The sequence below is a fragment of the Eschrichtius robustus genome, chromosome 3 (genome assembly GCF_028021215.1).
Source record: "Eschrichtius robustus isolate mEscRob2 chromosome 3, mEscRob2.pri, whole genome shotgun sequence".
NCBI lineage: Eukaryota > Metazoa > Chordata > Mammalia > Artiodactyla > Eschrichtiidae > Eschrichtius > Eschrichtius robustus.
In genome coordinates this window covers 66,002,826-66,020,498 of record NC_090826.1, presented here as the reverse complement: position 1 = coordinate 66,020,498, position 17,673 = coordinate 66,002,826, and the positions used below count along the sequence as shown (strand labels likewise).

General features: G+C 41.5%; 1 protein-coding gene across 1 annotated transcript in view; it reads left to right on the top strand.

The window, feature by feature from the left end:
* Positions 1–5,386: 5,386 nt before the first annotated feature.
* Positions 5,387–17,673, top strand: part of SLC44A5 (solute carrier family 44 member 5) — a 372,145-nt gene continuing 359,858 nt past the window's right edge. Inside the window, exon 1 of the mRNA XM_068538021.1 lies at positions 5,387–5,428. Within this exon, the coding sequence (XP_068394122.1) occupies positions 5,395–5,428 (34 nt within the window). The 5' untranslated portion in view covers positions 5,387–5,394. The remainder of the gene's footprint in view (positions 5,429–17,673) is intronic.

Below are 17,673 nucleotides of genomic sequence, written 5' to 3'. Positions count from 1 at the left end.
AAAACATTTATTTATTTTGTATGCCATTTATTTTGCATGCAAACTGCTCACTCGCATATGGAGGAATCCGTTGGTTGACTGGTAGACTCAGTAAAGAAAAAATGTTATAAACAGAATTATAATGGAGGGGGTTACTGCAGACAACTCGAGAACATTTTTGGGGTAAAGTGATTACTTGGAAGCTAGCAGAGGTCAGACTGAACATTCTGTCCTTGAACAGGCCAACTGGAGTATCAAAACAATTTTAGTTGTTTATATATATTCCATAAAATCTTGAGAGTTTGAGTGTGGATCATACACAGCAGACTATCTCTATGTCATGTCTGACTATCCTGCCATCCATGCACTGCTTCTTTACTCAGGCCAGGTCTGTGCCATTTCCCCCAGGGGAACTTCTGGGTAATTTGGGCAGAGACCTAGCTTTAGGATTTCTTAGCCTTCCCAAATGCCTTCTTTTGTTTCTTGTGGGTTTCTGTGGGGTTGAACTCTCTTAAGTATACACTTCATTGTGGGTACAATAAAGCTCCCTATTAATTAACTCCCTTTCAGAAGGACATAGTTCTAGAGGTTAGGTAACAATTGGGAAACTGAACTTAGCAAAATTAAATTTTCTTCTGCATAGATATAGCATGATATCTTCAATTGCTAGTAGTGACAGCAGTATCATGGGTAAGGCAGGTATCTCTGTAGGACAGGTTTGGTCTGAAAGTAGTAAAGTGTTAAGGGATCTTTTTGAGAAGGTTTTGTCTGAGAAACCTAGAATTTACATTTAAGTGCCTAAATGATGTCTCTGAATTTCATGTCTTTCTGTGCAATTCAAACATGCAGAAGTGAAATCACATTTCTTAAGGTCAGGGTCATCAATGGAAGAATTAGAATGAGGTAAAGGGACAAAGATTCTATAATCTCTCACTCCAGGACTCTCCATCTAAATTCAGGTGAAATTTTATTTAATGAATATCTATATATCTATTATATATATAGTGAATATCATATATATCTATTATAATGATCAGAGAGAAAGGGAAGAAGTGTTATTTAATGTCTCACGTATCCATAATGGTGTGTGAGATGGGGTAGGAAGCCAGCCTCAGTTTTCCCACTCCTTCACATGTTGATTTTCAGTATATAAGCACTATAGGAATCTTTTTTAGTGCACCAGTTGGACTATCCCCCTGTCTTCCCACCATCTTTTCTCTTTTTACCTTTCTTTAGCTCTAGTCACGTAATGGCAGTTTCCCTTAAAACCTCAGCTGAGGTGAGTATTATGATTTTTTTGATATGTAAAGTTTTAAAATACTAGTTTTTTTTTTTTTTTCAATAATGGGGCAAGTTTGGATTCTTTTGATATTTTTTGGTATTAACATGATTAAAACCCGTGGGACTTTTGTTTCCCCTCTTCATTTTCTCTAAACTACAGTAGTTAATTTATGGATAGGCATTCAGTATAAAATATTTCAGCCAAAAATACTCTTCTGAGGGTTATAATTTCAACCTTTTTACTGCAATTGCAGTAACACACAATTAATGACAATCATACTTTTGTAATATGAATTATATTTTCACTTTGGTCTTTAGTATAATTTGTATGACAAGTTCATTTTCCCTGTTGAGCTCACTTGATACTTCCACCCAAGGAACATGTATTCCTTGCCTCCATTCTGATTATCTTACTCTATAAGCAGTCTTGACAGGGCTGGAATAATCTAAGAAGAATGACTATACTACGTATAACTAAAGTTACCATTTTAGCACCATGACTATTTTTTGAAAGGATTCATTCAAAACCTTCCTATAAAGGGAAATAGAGTTTAGGCCAGTTTTGTCCTTGTCACCATCATCATCATCAATACTTTGTCATCATTATCAAATAAAATGTATAGATTTGCTCATGCCCAGCAGAATCACATGTGACTTAAAAATTATTTGATTTGCTGTGGTCATTCTCATTGATGGCTCTAAGGACAGCCAGAAATTTAGAAGCGCCAATCTCTGCAATCTATCTTTAGAAATCATGATTAAGTGGACACAAAGCCTTGATAACCTCTAATTCTAAGGGTATGTAGACACCAACAGAATCAGATTAGATCCAAGGATTCGGTTCAGTACCTGTTCTTTGGTGATAAAACTCAGTTGATGGGATGTGAAAACAGATACACAGCCCATAAGCTGTATATTACTGGCAGTTTTGTTCTGTTAAGCCTGCCTTGTTTTGCTTTGTTTTATGTTAACCAACATCAAAAAGGATATTTTACCTGGGAATCTGGATTCCTGACTCCTCTTAAAAAATCAGAATCCTTATAACCTGAGGTTTCCATTCCCACAAGGCAACCTGCAGCTCTCATGTGCTCTCAACTCCCCGAAGTCCCTACCCCTCACTCAATAAAGCCTACATATTTATACTGCTTGTGTGATGTATTTTGCTTTACTGATCCCTACAGGCATTCTATTTGAACCCTTAAACAAAAGCATGCACTGTGGGCTACCCAGGGCCTGAGTGGTTGTGACTGCAGTTTCTCTGGGTCTGTTTCCTAATCTGTTCCATTGAGCTCAATAAATCTCTTTTGATTGTCTTCTGTGATAGTTGTGGCCCTCAATTAAGAAAATGCACATAAAAATACTTTGAAGTTCTACAAGTTAATCATATCCATGTACAAAAAATAGACATAGTTTGTCAACTAAAATTTTGAGTTCCCTCTGCTGAGAATAGTATTGGCATCATGGAAGGAATAAATAGAAGAAAGGAAACTATCTCTGGTCTGAGGCAGAAATATTCTATTTCATAGGCAGCTGGTGTCATGGGATGAGGCTGGTGTTGAGTTAGAAGAGCTGCACAGAAGTCCTGGAAGCTGTGCACAAATAATTGCACCTCCAGGAACCTCATGTCCCCATCTATAAAACGTGGAAGACAGGACCTGTCCTCTGAACTCACAGGTTTGTGGTCAGGATCAAATGAAATAAAGTATGTGAAAGTAATGAATAAACTGTAAGACATTATCTTAATATAGGCAATAATTAGTACTTAGTGATAAAATATGAACGCATAAAATAAACTAAGAATGTTTACAAGCCTACTATTTACACATCTTAAGAGTTTGAAAAGGTTTTGAATTAAATCAGAGACAGCTTTTCGGAAGAGGAAATTTTGAGTCTTATTTCTAGCTATGCAACTGAGAATGGGCCTATTTTGCTAATTAAAATAAGCTTGCTATTTGCGCACCTTTGTTGTAAGAGGAATTGGGTATTTCACATTTTCTTCAGATTACTTACTTCAATATAATACATTGTATAAAGTTAAATTTAGAAAGAGTGCAAAAAGTAACGTGATGATTTTGTGACTAAAAAATCTCGGGATATTTATTAGAGCTGGAAGGAATCTTTGAGATGATATTTTACAAATCAGGAAGCAGAAGAACAGAGGGATTAAATGACTTGTGTAAGTTCTCAGAGCTATGAAGATGCAGGGCTAGAACTCAAACCCAGGGGTTTGGACTCCAGTGTTCTTACTGGGGCACCGCATCAACGTGGGGGCAATTTCTGGCTAATGGTACTGAATTCAATCACTGGATGTTTAGATAATCACATTAGGTTGGGAATGTAGGCGGAGGAAAGGAGACGTGTTGATAAGATCGCTGTGAATTAGAAAGCGGGTTTTGGGGAAACTTCAGCTCCTGTAAAGAAAAAAATCAATTGGCACCTTCCCGCATACATACTGGTAATCTCCTCCCCACACTACCCCTTCCGCCATTCTTTTAAAGCCCGGTTACTACCTTTACATTCTCAGACGGGTCAAACTTTTGCATGACCTTGCTGTCCCGGGACACTGGTGAGATTCCTTCTCTGATCAGCACGCTAGAGGAGGACAGCTCCTCCCGGATAATGAAAACTTTCCAAACTCACAATCAGAGCGAGAAAGAACGCGGCCACTGGAACAAAAGTTTCTGCTGGAGGCCAAGGAATAGTGATTCCTCCCCTCCTAATTCCTCCGACTTGAACTTTCTTTCCTGTTTTTCCACAGCCCCAAGGGACCTGTCCTGAGTTTTCTCTATTAAGAGGTTTAGGGCTTGGGACTTCCCTGGTAGCACAGTGGTTAAGTCCGCCTGCCAGTGCAGGGGACACGCGTTCGATCCCTAGTCTGGGAGGATCCCACATGCCGCGGAGCAACTAAGCCCCAGCGCCACAGCTTACTGAGCCTGCGCTCTGGAGCCCGCGAGCCACAACTACTGAAGCCCTCGCGCTCTAGGGCCTGTGCTTGGCAACAAGAGAAGCCACCGCAATGAGAAGCGCGAGCACCGCAGCCAAGAGTGCCCCCCCCCCCAATCGCCACAACCAGAGAAAGCCCACGTGCAGCAACCAGGACCCAATTGCAGCCACAAATAAATGAATAAAATAAATAAATTAAAAAAAAAAAGAGGTTTAGGGCCTGAACTAGGTCATTTTTCCAGGTGACTATCGCTGGGCTGCCTGTGGAACTTAATTTCTCTCCTCTCTACCAGTATCCAGTTTCCCTCTTCCCTTCTCGGTTCCGGAGGTGCAGAGGCATCGGCGCGTCCCGGGGCGTATCGCCCGCTTTGAATTCGGGCTCGGCGCCCGAGAGCAGCTTTGTGCGGAGGACGGCGGCGGGGCCGGGTCGCGAGTGCGGGCGCCGGCACTCCTGCAGTTGGCCGGAGTTCTCGTTGGCTTACGGAGACGGGTGTCTTTCGCCTGCCCACCCCGCCGCCCACAGCGCGCCCTGCCGCCTGGGGTGGGGGTGGGGGCGGGGGCGGGGCGGGGGCTTCGGAGGCCTGGAGGCAGGCAGAATGCGGGCGCCGTTAGAGTCGGGCTGCCTGGCTTTCTCCGCCCGGACCGCAGATGGCTGCGGGCCCCCCACTTCCTCCAGCAGACCCCCGCTGCCGCCACCGCCGCCTTCCCCAGCAGCGGCTGCCGGATGACAGCGCCGTCACTGGTTGGATTGGAGCTGGCGGCTCAGACGGGACACCCAGGGTAGGGAGTGGGGGGGGAGGGTGCAGGAAAGAGGGAGGTCAGCGCTGGGCGGGCACTCGGGGAGCCCAGCGCTGCCCCCTCCAGCAGCAGGAGCAGCACAGCAGCGTCCACAGCCGCCGCCGCCGCCGCAGCGGCCCCAGCAGCGCGAGCGCGAGCGCGAGCCTCGCAGCGCGGCGCGGCAGAGAGCAGAGGGGCGGCGGCGCCGGCCCCAACCGAGCCGAGCCGAGCCGAGCGCGCAGCCGGGCCGCCGCCGCCGCCGCCGCCGCCGCCGCCTCGCAGATGCCATCACAGCAACAAAGAGCTTGCTGAGCTGAGAGCCGCGGCGAGAGCTCGCCTGGGAGCCACGGCGCCGGCTCCCGGAGCTGGGCGGCAGCAGAAGGAAACGCTCCGGGGGAGGGGAGGGGGCAGAAGATGGCCAAGAAGAGAAAGCCCCCCAGCATCAAGGGTGAGTTCTGCTCCATTCTCGCCTCGCCCCATCCCACCTCCCACCGCGGTCCGCTCCTCTGGCTGGCCTGTTTACACTCAGGCTCGGCCAAGTGAAAAGCTGCCTGCTGGGGAAGAGTTTTCCTTCTCCGGGAGGTGGGGAGACCTCAACACTGCTGCACCTCCCTTTGCCTCCGGGGAGACTCCGATAGGAGTTTGTCCCCTTTTTGTAACCTGGGGAAACCTGAAGACTCTCTCACCCCACCGCTTTCCTACTCCACAAGCTTGGGTATCTGTTGCACCTTACTCCCTCAGGGCAGTGGGGAGAGAGGCGACTCTCGGCTCCCAGGGTCTTAACCTTTTCGGAATCAGGCCGTGTGTGTGTGTGTGTGTGTGTGTGTGTGTATAGAAAGAGTTAGTTTTTCATGGTCTCTGCTATTCCTTCCTTCCAACCTCCCTCCGTCCTTTCATCCCAGGGTGACAAGTTCTGCATCCATTTTCCCAACCTCCATCCTCAGGAGGAGAGAGGAGCTGTCTGGCCCTTCTTTTCCCCGATGGTCAAGGGGACTCGCTACGGGCCGGGTCCCCGCAGCCTATTTCACCCTTCCCGACCTGTCGAGGCGGGCAGTGACTCATGCTGAGCAGGGCCCCTGTTGCTCCTTTGGAACCAGGGCTTCTAAAGTTGGAAAGTTCCGGGGGGGGGGGAGGTGCGGGAGAGGCGCTGGCAGGGAGAACGAGGACGAGCTTGCTGCTGGGGTGACTTAAGGCATCGCGGCGTTGTCGGGAGCTGGACTCGGGAGGGAGCCTCCTGGGCGGTATCGGGCGGGGGGCGGGGGGTGCGGCCGTCCCCAGGACGCGCATAGCGCAGCGCGGCGCGCGGGGACCAGGTGCAGCGGCCGCCGGCGGTCGCAGCGCGGACTCGCAGAGGTCGACGCTCGCCGGCTTCCTAGCGCTCCGGCTCTCCCGCTGGGGAGCCAGCAGTGGCCGAGAGGCTGTTTGCAGCACTGCAGAGAGGTGGAAGCCAGTTCGACATCATGCGCGGTGAGGAAGGCTGTGCCGGGGAACTGGACCTGAGGTTGGTGGGGAGGAGGAATGAGCGGCGTTTGAAGTTGGATTTCGACCCAATGGGCCTCATGGCCCGAGAGGCGGAGATTTATTGCTCCTTGGGGTTATATAAAATAGGACCACACTCTGAGATGCGAGGGTGTGTACTATTGAAAATATCGTCTTGGTTTACAGAGCGCGCCAGGCTTTGGCTGGCTTCTTGCTTTTTTCCCCGAAGTCTTGCTTGTGGGAGCTTAGCTCCACTCTAGAGGTCACTAGGGGGACACAACTTTATCTTGGTGCTTCAGCTTGCTTTTTAATTGCCCCGGAGTACTCAGATCACTTATTGGAAAGGGTTTCAGACCATGATCCTCAATCTTTTGGAAGATGTTACTACGAAACACCCGGGATTTTCTGCTAGAAACTATAATATATGTAAAATAATTTTATTACAGTGTATTTCCTTAAAAATAATACATCTCCTGTAAAATAGAAGAGGCCTTAAACCTGATTTTTTCTCTCCCAATGAATTAGTACATGTTTATAGTGGTAGACGACTAAAGAAAGAATGAGAGAATATATTCATCTACCAACAGTTTCCTTATAATATCAAAGAATTAGTGTGAATCCAGATTGACAGGGTGCATTAGCTGCACTTTTGGTTCGCTCCTTTTTTATGGAACCATATGGCACCATGAATGAAACAGGAGGATTGGTTTTCAGCACTGCTGATGTGGCGGTCCATTGGCAGAAATACATTACATACCCACCCCGAACCTTGCAGATTGTAAATGGTCCGTGAAGAGTGGAAAAAATTTTCCAGTTTTCCAGTACATGCTACCTGGAGACAATCTTACCCTGAGATTAATCTTGGTAGAAGTGCAAAAAGATACAAACGAGACCAAATTAATGAGACGTGAACTAGTATAACAGTTTGATGAAACATATCTCATTACTAACCACACTCCTCCCCCAAAAAAAACACTAAGAAGTTTTTGATTTGTAAACCAAGACAGGATTGTGTGTATTTTCTTAAATTTAACTTGACAGTGAAATAACTGAAGAAAGCAATTAATAGAGTTTTGTCATTTAAGTGTTAAGAGTTCTTCTGGAGGAGTTAATAACCAAGCTTTCCTAGGAAATGGGGTCTCGAGAAATTTTATTGTAGTTCTTTAAAAATAAAGTTTTCTCATACTACATGTTTTATTTAAAAGTAATGTTATTTGGCTCTTATTGATTTATGTTTTTTTCTCTCTCGACTAATGTTGAGTTTCTTTCTTTTTTTAACCAGATTACTTAATATTTCTTAGACGGAAAGATACCTTTAAAAAAATCCTTGGAGTTTCCCTTTAGCAAAGCACAATTAACTGTGATATTTTATAGATAACAAAAGCAAGCCCAGGAAGTTGGAATCCATTAACTTGTCTCAATTTTGCCTTTTAAGAGGAGAGCTCTACAAAAGCATCCAACTGCAGCCTTGCTGAACTGCTCTCAGACGTCTGCTTCTAAGCTGCAACCGACTAATCTGGGACTGCCTGGTAGAAAACAAAATTGCTAAATGTTCGGGGTTTTTTGTTTGTTTTGTTTTTCTTTGGTGGGCTGGGGTGAACTTTGCTCTATAATAAGCTATAGGTTTAGCAACATTCCAGGCTGTGTTGGTTATCCTTTTAGGAGAGCTGTTTCTCTGCTTAGCTACATTGCATGCAGGGAGAGATCATTTGTTAGACCCCGTGACAGGCAAGTTGCTCATTGGCTTCTGAAATCCTAACAATAGATCCTACATATGGAGAACAGCTAGAAATTGGCCAAAGGGAAATGCAGTTTCTTAACATTGACAGAAGAATAAGATGAGTTGGCAGTATTTCTCGAGGGATACTAGCTTTCATTTGTGACACCTCATTAAAGGACAGCTTTTCAAAAAGGCAAATAGAATATTTATCAATCCAATATTTATAATGTTTTAATGAAAAGAAATGCTGTAGTCCATTATCAATAAATGTCATAGAATCACAAGTTAGTTACATTGGTTATAGTGCTATTAACACCCCCCCCCCCCGCCCCCCGCCCCCGACTTCCAGTATTAGTCCAACAAGGATTTCTCACTCAGTTACTTAAGTTTAAAGGTTAAGTTATGCTTGGATTCATCTATTCATGCATTCATTCAGCAATATTTATTTGCCACTGAATATGTACTAGGTTCTGTGCAAAACATTAGGGATGCAGTGATGAACATGATAGACAGTGAAGGGTACATTGAAAGAGGGGGCTGGAAAGGCCAGGTAAACAAATACATAAATAAGGAAATTTCACAGTGATTAATGTCATGAATAAAATAAAACAAGATGATATGCTAGAAAGTGTGAGGTTACTTTAGGTTGTCTGAAGAGATGACATTTTAGTTGGGAACCAAATGATGAAGAGTAATTTGCATGCCAAGAACTGGAACATAGCACTGCAGGCCTTAAGGCAGGAATGAGCTTGCAGCTTGGCACGTTCAAATACAGAAGGATGGCCAGTTAGGCTGGAGTGTAGTGGGTGAGGTAGAGACGGGTAGGGAGAGGCCGGGGTTTTTTTTTGACCCTAAACAGGAGTGTAGATTTTATTTTAAGTTCAGTGAGAAGCCAATTGGATACTCATTAGATGTTTAGGGTTACATTCCTATCCTTGAGGATGATTTCAGGGAGAGCAGCTTTCCTACATCAACTCCCTAGGCCAAGTAAAGCTACCTAATGGACTTCATTTTTCTAAAAGGTCTAGTTCTATTGAAGCATTCCTTCATATTATTCACCAAAATACCTGCAATATTTTGGGCTGGGATGTTGATAGCATTTCTAGGAATCTCTGCTTAAGAAAACAATTCTAAAGAGAATGAGGACTAATTCAACATTTTAGTAAAGATTCTTAGGGTGGCCATCCTCCCCATTCCCCCTGCCAGCAAGCCTCCCAAAGCAAGCAAATCTTAGGAAAAACATATTGTAATGGTAGAAGGGAGAGGTATAAAGAGTCTGGAACATTACTGTGCAGTAGGCGGAATGTGGAAGGCAGCACGAGGGCCTCCTAGGTAACGGAAAGGGGTCCATGAAAGAGGAGTGATGCTGGGAGAGGGGATGTGAGAAAGCCTCTAAGACAACATCAGCCAATTCATGATTTTGCCAAGAGAAGCGGAAGCCTGATGTGAGAGTGTTCTAAGAGAAACACTCTAATTCAAACACAAAGGAAGTTCAAATCAGGGTACCTTTATGCTCTTGACTGATTTTTACTTGTGAAGCATTTATAACAATAAAAGCACACAGGCTTTTAGAAGATCTCTTTGATTTTACTTATTCATTATTAGGTTGTTCTTATGGATTATAAACCTCACAGATGAAAACGCCTGAAAAAAATTAATGATAAAAACTGCCATTTGTTGGAGGTAGCTGCTTGACATCTAGTTAGCAGGCAAATTACACTCTGGAGTTTCTGTCTTGCTGTGGAGATGTTGGCAGGGGGCGAAATGGGGTCTGTGGGATGATTTTCTGCCCCCTAAGCATTTGTGCCTAGAAGGTGCCATGATATTTAGGGGAGATGTAAATAATAATTTTAAAGCCCTCCACTGCCTCTCCCACCTCCAAACTGTCTACTTCTTTGCCAGCGATTAATAATAAAAAATATATTAAGAATTTTTGTAGCTTCAGGACTTTGTGTAGTCCCCTCCCCCTCTTTCTTTGTACTCTAAGGGACTCTGTTGAGGCTAGCAAGAATGGTAGTACTTCAGGGATTATGTGACTAAAAATGGATCTGGTCCTTAGTGATACTGTAACACAATGTGTTTATGACATCAGAGTTTTTTCATAGCACTGAGAGTCATAGTATGTTAGAAGGAAGCCTCAGTGTTTATAGCGTTTGTGGAGCAATGCTATAGGAAGAGGTGAGTGATGCTGCGAAATATGAATAGTCTATAAGGAATTTGGTCAAGTTTATTAGTTGTAAATATATATTATATATAAGTCAAGATATGTCTATATATATATAGACATATATGTAGAGAGAGACACGTATACAGACATATCTTGATATATATTTAAACTAGAGCTCAGCTCCCAATTTATATTCAGATTTCACTATACATGTGGGTGTGATCATATCTGCATTTTACCTATAAGGAAACTGAGACACAAAGACATTAGGTACTTTCTTGAGGTCTAAGAATAAATTATGTACTGTGGATAAAGGCATAACCAAGCCCCATGACTGTCTCCCCTTTGCCTACATTCAGCATTTTAATATCTGTTCACATTCCTCAAGGTCTATCAAGTCTAATGTGGAAAGGTAGATAAACTTTTTTTTCCTGCTGAATCAAGAGGATGATATACTTTCCTCAGAAGTGTCACAACTTTATTGTTTGTGATCCACTTTTAAAATTAGAAATACATTGCTAACAAAAAGCAGGCTAGCTGCTCACAGATGCTAAGGTGATATTGTACAGAGGTTTTAGGGCTCTCTAGAGATGGGGAGGCAAGACAAGGTGAACAAATGTTCTCATTTTTTGAAGTGGTGTAAGTGGGAAAAGATGGCATCTGGGTCACCTCTGAGGTAGATTCAAATTATTTTGCCGTTCACATGGTAAGCCATTTGACTGCTGTGGTAGCCTGCCTTTAAGATGGCTTCAATGTTCTTTGCCTACTGGTGTTCACACCCTTACATACTCCACTCCCACACTGAATTGGGGCTGACCTGTGTGACCTGTAGAGTATGGTGGAAGGCTATGTTGTACGTAAAGGCATTGTGGCTTCTGCCTTGCTCTTGTACATCTGCTGCTCTCTTATATTGCTTACTTTTGGGAAAACACTCAAGCATTCCTGTGGAGAGGCCCATGTGGGAAGGAACTGAGGCCTCCCGCTAAGAGCCAGCTCCAGCTTGCCAGCCTTGTGTGTGATCTACCTTAGAAACAGACGCTCTAGCCCAGCTAAGCCTTCAGGTTGCTGAAGACCTTGACAAGGGCAGTTGGACTAGGTTAAAGAGAGAATGGGAGGAGGAGAATTAGAGACAGCAGAGTCAACTCTTTTGAGGGTTTTTTTTTCCAAAGGGAGCAAAGCGATGGTGCTGTGGCTGCGAGCAGGTGTAGTCATTGACAAAAAAATTTTTTTTAAGATGGGAAAAATAATGGCAGTTTTCGTTCCTTGTTTTTGGTCACCATTTGCTTCGTGAGGTGGTCTTTAACCTCTCTTTCACTATTTTAGATTTTGGCTGCTTTCTAGAACAGTTTCCTGGGGAGGTAAGGAGGAATTAGTGTTGCAGTGATTTTATGTCACTTAGTTATAAGGTTGTTTCTTTTTTGTCTTTATTTTATTTCTCTAAATATATTCTCTTTAATGGATTTCCTGACAAAATATTTAATAAAATATACCACAATAGGAGAAAGTTCCCACGAGAGGACATTTTGCCAGTCATCATGTTGCTGACTATAGCAGTCCATTCTGTCAGCTAGAAAGCTCGGAAGGGACTAAAGAAAAGTTTAAAATATTTTGTGTAGGGGCTGGCCTAGTGGTTCTTGACCAGAGGCAATTTTGCAGCGTCTGAAGACATTTTTGATTGTCATTACTGGGGTGATGCTTGCTATTGGTTTCTAGAGGGTGCTGCTTAACATTCTATAGTGTCCAGGATGGCCCACACAACAAAGAATTATCTGGTTCAAATTGTCAGTAGTGCCGAGGTTGAGCAATTCTGGGCTAGCCCCAGCATTGTTTTATTCTTCCAGAGAGAAGCTAGGAGCCCAAAAGAGGCAGCTTTACCTATCCCATTGTTCTACGTTTAGACGGAGGCACAGCTTTTTAACAAATAATTAGGGTTCAAAATAAAGACAGTTCCTTTGTTTGCCTTTGCTTTCTCTCCCCACTCCCTTCTCCTCCCTTCTGTTGGTTCCCATCGTATGCTACTGTGTTTATAAACTTGGGTTGTTTCCCATGAGGGCAACATGACATTAGAGGGACATTAAAGTCATGGTAAAAAATCCCTAGTTCAGTTGGAGAACCACAATGTCACTTTGCTGATTCCTATTCTGCATCTGTCTGACAATTTTGTGAAAGAAAAGATCAAGAATAGGATGATTTGTTATGTTCTAGCTCTTTAATGAGGAAGGATGGGTGGCCTCCCAGCTATCTTTTCTGTGGCTTCTTTTGGCCATTAGGACTTCAGAGGAGAGCTGCACTCTTAATAGCTCTACTGTCAAGGTGTGTGTTACCTGACAAGGAAGACTCCGAACAAAGTCAGGAATGGTCCTAAGTACTTGTTGAGTGACAATTTTCCTGTAGGGTGAAAAATTTTAAATCCAGTTTTATAAAAAGCAATTCAAAATTTATGTATTTAAAAAACTTGAAGGACAGGTTCTTTATGTACATTTTGTAGTTCACTGGATTGTGTTTCACTGTCCAAATCCAGAGACAAAAATAAGATTTTTAAATTGACATTAAAATTTTATAAAAAGTGTATTATCACTCTAGGTTTGCCTTACAAAAAAATTCAAAAGTCATTTTCAAATTAGCCTATGATTATATACATTTTGTAAGTATTAGTTTAAAAATATCGAGTTATAAAATGAGAAAAAACTACAAAAGCTACTTAATAGACATTCATACTTCACAAATTCTGGTATTAACAGTATCTTTCACTTTGAGTTAAGCTCTTTTTTTCTTTTTAGCCACTGTCCTCATCCTCTTATTCACACTTATTTTGTTTGGCTGCACAAAAATGTCATCACATTCTTTTCCCATGGCAGTGACGTTGATTCTGCTGATTTAACACCTTTACTGTAGTGAAAGAATATCTGTGACTAAACAAGAACCATTATGTTGTTTAAAAGAATCTTTGGTCATAAATAAATGTGTCCAGGGATATCTTAGCTATGTGAGGTAGGACAGACTTGAAGTTATAAAGAATAGCATTGGAATCCATCCCTTCCCTTATCCTTGTTAACCATTAAGAAAGTCTTAAAAGGTATACTTTGTAAAACTTTATGGTAATTCTGCATTGAATAATTATCACACTTCTGACATGTAAACTTTATTTAGTAATCTATAGAAACAACACAAAGACAAAAAGACATAGGCTTCACATGCCTAATTCTAAGGTCAAGACTGGTTATGTTTTAACCTCTGTAAATTCTCACTGCCTGATTCTGAATCAATGCCTTAAGTATGATGAAGAATAAGCAAATTAATAGATTATACATAAGTTTATATGGGTCAAGAGAGGCATGTAACCTATTTAAACTATTTGGTAAACAAACCATTCTCAAGTTTTTGGCAGCATTAAATGGTAGAAAAGTATATTAATTAGAAATAACTTACTAAAACAAGCCTTTGAGGAATTTTAATGGTAATATTTTTAGCTCATTGCTTATATTGTATTAAAGGACTAGAATATCTTTTGAATATTTAGAACATTCATGAATCTAGACTTCTTTTCATTCAGTTGGTCCTATTTAGTGTGGTTTTATGCTGCATCTTGTATTTCTGAAAACTGGGTTTTTGTCTGTATTGAGGCTGAAGAACCTTGAGAACTGCCACTGGCAAACCCGCGGCTCAGAAATCATCAAGAAGACCATTGGGGTGGGAAGGAGGTTAGATTGTGTCCTTGAGTAACTTTAGGGGGGGCGCTCTTTATGAGGGATTTCCTGAATAAACACGTAGTCTTTTCATTCCTTTAGATATGCTAAAATTTTTCTTGTAATCAAGAAAAAGCTATCTTGAGATAGCTCTTTATTTAGGTCGTTATTTTGGCCACGTAGAAGTGCTTTTGCTGATTTGTGTTTGGCTGTCGTAATGCTGACTGGCATTGAGAAACTTGACATCATATTAAGTTCAAGGATGTTATTTCTCATGCTGATCGCTATTTTATGACGTATCTGCATCATGAGTACCTGATGAAGATGTTTCTCTGAAATGTCACTAGCTAACAATAGACAAAGTAAGTCATGAAACTCATTGAGTTTCCCAATGTTAGGTAGCTAATGAGTTAGGTAGCTAATGAGTTTCCCAGTGTTAGGTAGTCATGACACTCATTGAGTTTCCCAATGTTAGGTAGACAGTTAGGAAGCTCAAAATTGGAATGAGCCCACTTCTTTCATAAGACTATGGGATCATAAATTATGCATCTGTGGATTAATTTTGTTTTTCATACCCTTATTCTTCTTTCCTCTCGTTGTCTCTCTTTATACACTTTGTTTTGTTGAATTGTATGTAGTTTTATAAACTACTTTAAATCTTCTTAGAAACAAGATGAATTGTAAACAAATTAATATTGGCTAAGACTAAACTTATAGAAATTAAATAATCTACTCAAAGTTATAAACTAGTAATTTGCAGAGCGTGCATTTAAACCTAGATGTAGCCCCAATCATTCTGTTTTTTTTTTTTAACGTACAATAGAACATTGAAACAAAGGATCCTATTTTCCTAACCCAACTTCTCATTTGCAGGTTACCACTAGTTTTTGTTCATATATAATTTTCCATAGTTGAGATTTTATTTAACGTCACCTTTATCCACCTGTTGCACAAGCGGAGAATCTGGAGTTATCCTTTTTTTTTTTTTTAACATCTTTATTGAAGTATAATTGCTTTACAATGGTGTGTTAGTTTCTGCTTTAAAACAAAGTGAATCAGTTATACATATACATATGTTCCCATAGCTCTTCCCTCTTGCATCTCCCTCCCTCCCACCCTCCCTATCCCACCCCTCTAGGTGGCCACAAAGCACCGAGCTGATCTCCCTGTGCTATGCAGCTACTTCCCACTAGCTATCTATTTTACATTTGGTAGTGTATATATGTCCATGACACTCTCTCACCCTGTCACATCTCACTCCTCCCCCTTCCCATATGCTCAAGTCCATTCTTTAGTAGGTCTGTGTCTTTATTCCCATCTTGCCACTAGGTTCTTCATGTCCGTTTTTTTTTTTTTCCTTAGATTCCATATATATGTGTTAGCATACTGTATTTGTTTTTCTCTTTCTGACTTACTTCACTCTGTATGACAGACTCTAACTCCATTCACCTCATTACAAATACCTCCATTTCATTTCTTTTTATGGCTGAGTAATATTCCATTGTATATATGTGCCACATCTTCTTTATCCATTCATCCGATGATGGACACTTTGGTTGCTTCCATGTCCTGGCTATTGTAAATAGAGCTGCAATGAACATTTTGGTACATGACTCTTTTTGAATTATGGTTTTCTCAGGGTATATGCCCAGTAGTGGGATCGCTGGGTCGTATGGCAGTTCTATTTTTAGTTTTTTAAGGAACCTCCATACTGTTCTCCATAGTGGCTGTATCAATTTACATTCCCACCAACAATGCAAGAGTGTTCCCTTTTCTCCACACCCTCTCCAGCATTTATTGTTTCTAGATTTTTTGATGATGGCCATTCTGACCGGTGTGAGATGATGCCTCATTGTAGTTTTGATTTGCATTTCTCTAATGATTAAGGATGTTGAGCATTCTTTCATGTGTCTGTTGGCCATCTGTATATCTTCTTTGGAGAAATGTCTGTTTAGGTCTTCTGCCCATTTTTGGATTGGGTTGTTTGTTTTTTTGTTATTGAGCTGCATGAGCTGCTTGTAAATCTTGGAGATTAATCCTTTGTCAGTTGCTTCATTTGCAAATATTTTCTCCCATTCTGAGGGTTGTCTTTTGGTCTTGTTTATGGTTTCCTTTGCTGTGCAAAAGCTTTTAAGTTTCATTAGGTCCCATTTGTTTATTTGTGTTTTTATTTCCATTTCTCTAGGAGCTGGGTCAAAAGGATCTTGCTGCGATTTACGTCATAGAGTGTTCTGCCTATGTTTTCCTCTAAGAGTTTGATAGTGTCTTGCTTAACATTTAGGTCTTTAATCCATTTTGAGTTTATATTTGTGTATGGTGTCAGGGAGTGTTCTAGTTTCATACTTTTACATGTACCTGTCCAATTTTCCCAGCACCACTTATTGAAGAGACTGTCTTTTCTCCACTGTATATGCTTGCCTCCTTTATCAAAGATAAGGTGACCATGTGTGCGTGGGTTTATCTCTGGGCTTTCTATCCTGTTCCATTGATCTATGTTTCTGTTTTTGTGCCAGTACCATACTGTCTTGATTACTGTAGCTTTGTAATATAGTCTGAAGTCAGGGAGCCTGATTCCTCCAGCTCCATTTTTCGTTCTCAAGATTGCTTTGGCTATTCGGGGTCTTTTGTGTCTCCATACAAATTGTGAAGTTTTTTGTTCTAGTTCTGTGAAAAATGCCTGTGGTAGTTTGATAGGGATTGCATTGAATCTGTAGATTGCTTTGGGTAGTAGAGTCATTTTCACAATGTTGATTCTTCCAGTCCAAGAACATGGTATATCTCTCCATCTATTTGTATCATCTTTAATTTCTTTCATCAGTGTCCTATAATTTTCTGCATACAGGTCTTTTGTCTCCTTAGGTAGGTTTATTCCTAGATATTTTATTCTTTTTGTTGCAGTGGTAAATGGGAGTGTTTTCTTAATTTCACTTTCAGATTTTTCATCATTAGTATATAGGAATGCAAGAGATTTCTGTGCATTAATTTTGTATCCTGCTACTTTACCAAATTCATTGATTAGCTTTAGTAGTTTTCTAGTGGCAGTTTTAGGATTCTCTATGTATAGTATCATGTCATCTGCAAACAGTGACAGCTTTACTTCTTCTTTTCCGATTTGGATTCCTTTTCTTTCTTTTTCTTCTCTGATTGCTGTGGCTAACACTTCCAAAACTATGTTGAATAATAGTGGTGAGAGTGGGCAGCCTTGTCTTGTTCCTGATCTTAGTGGAAATGGTTTCAGTTTTTCACCATTGAGGACGATGTTGGCTGTGGGTTTGTCATATATGGCCTTTATTATGTTGAGGAAAGTTCCCTCTATGTCTACTTTCTGGAGGGCTTTTATCATAAATGGGTGTTGAATTTTGTCGAAAGCTTTCTCTGCATCTATTGAGATGATCATATGGTTTTTCTCCTTCAGTTTGTTAATATGATGTATCACGTTGATTGATTTGCGTATATTGAAGAATCCTTGCATTCCTGGAATAAACCCCACTTGATCATGGTGTATAATCCTTTTAATGTGCTGTTGGATTCTGTTTGCTAGAATTTTGTTGAGGATTTTTGAATCTATGTTCATCAGTGATATTGGCCTGTAGTTTTCTTTCTTTGTGACATGTTTGTCTGGTTTTGGTATCAGGGTGATG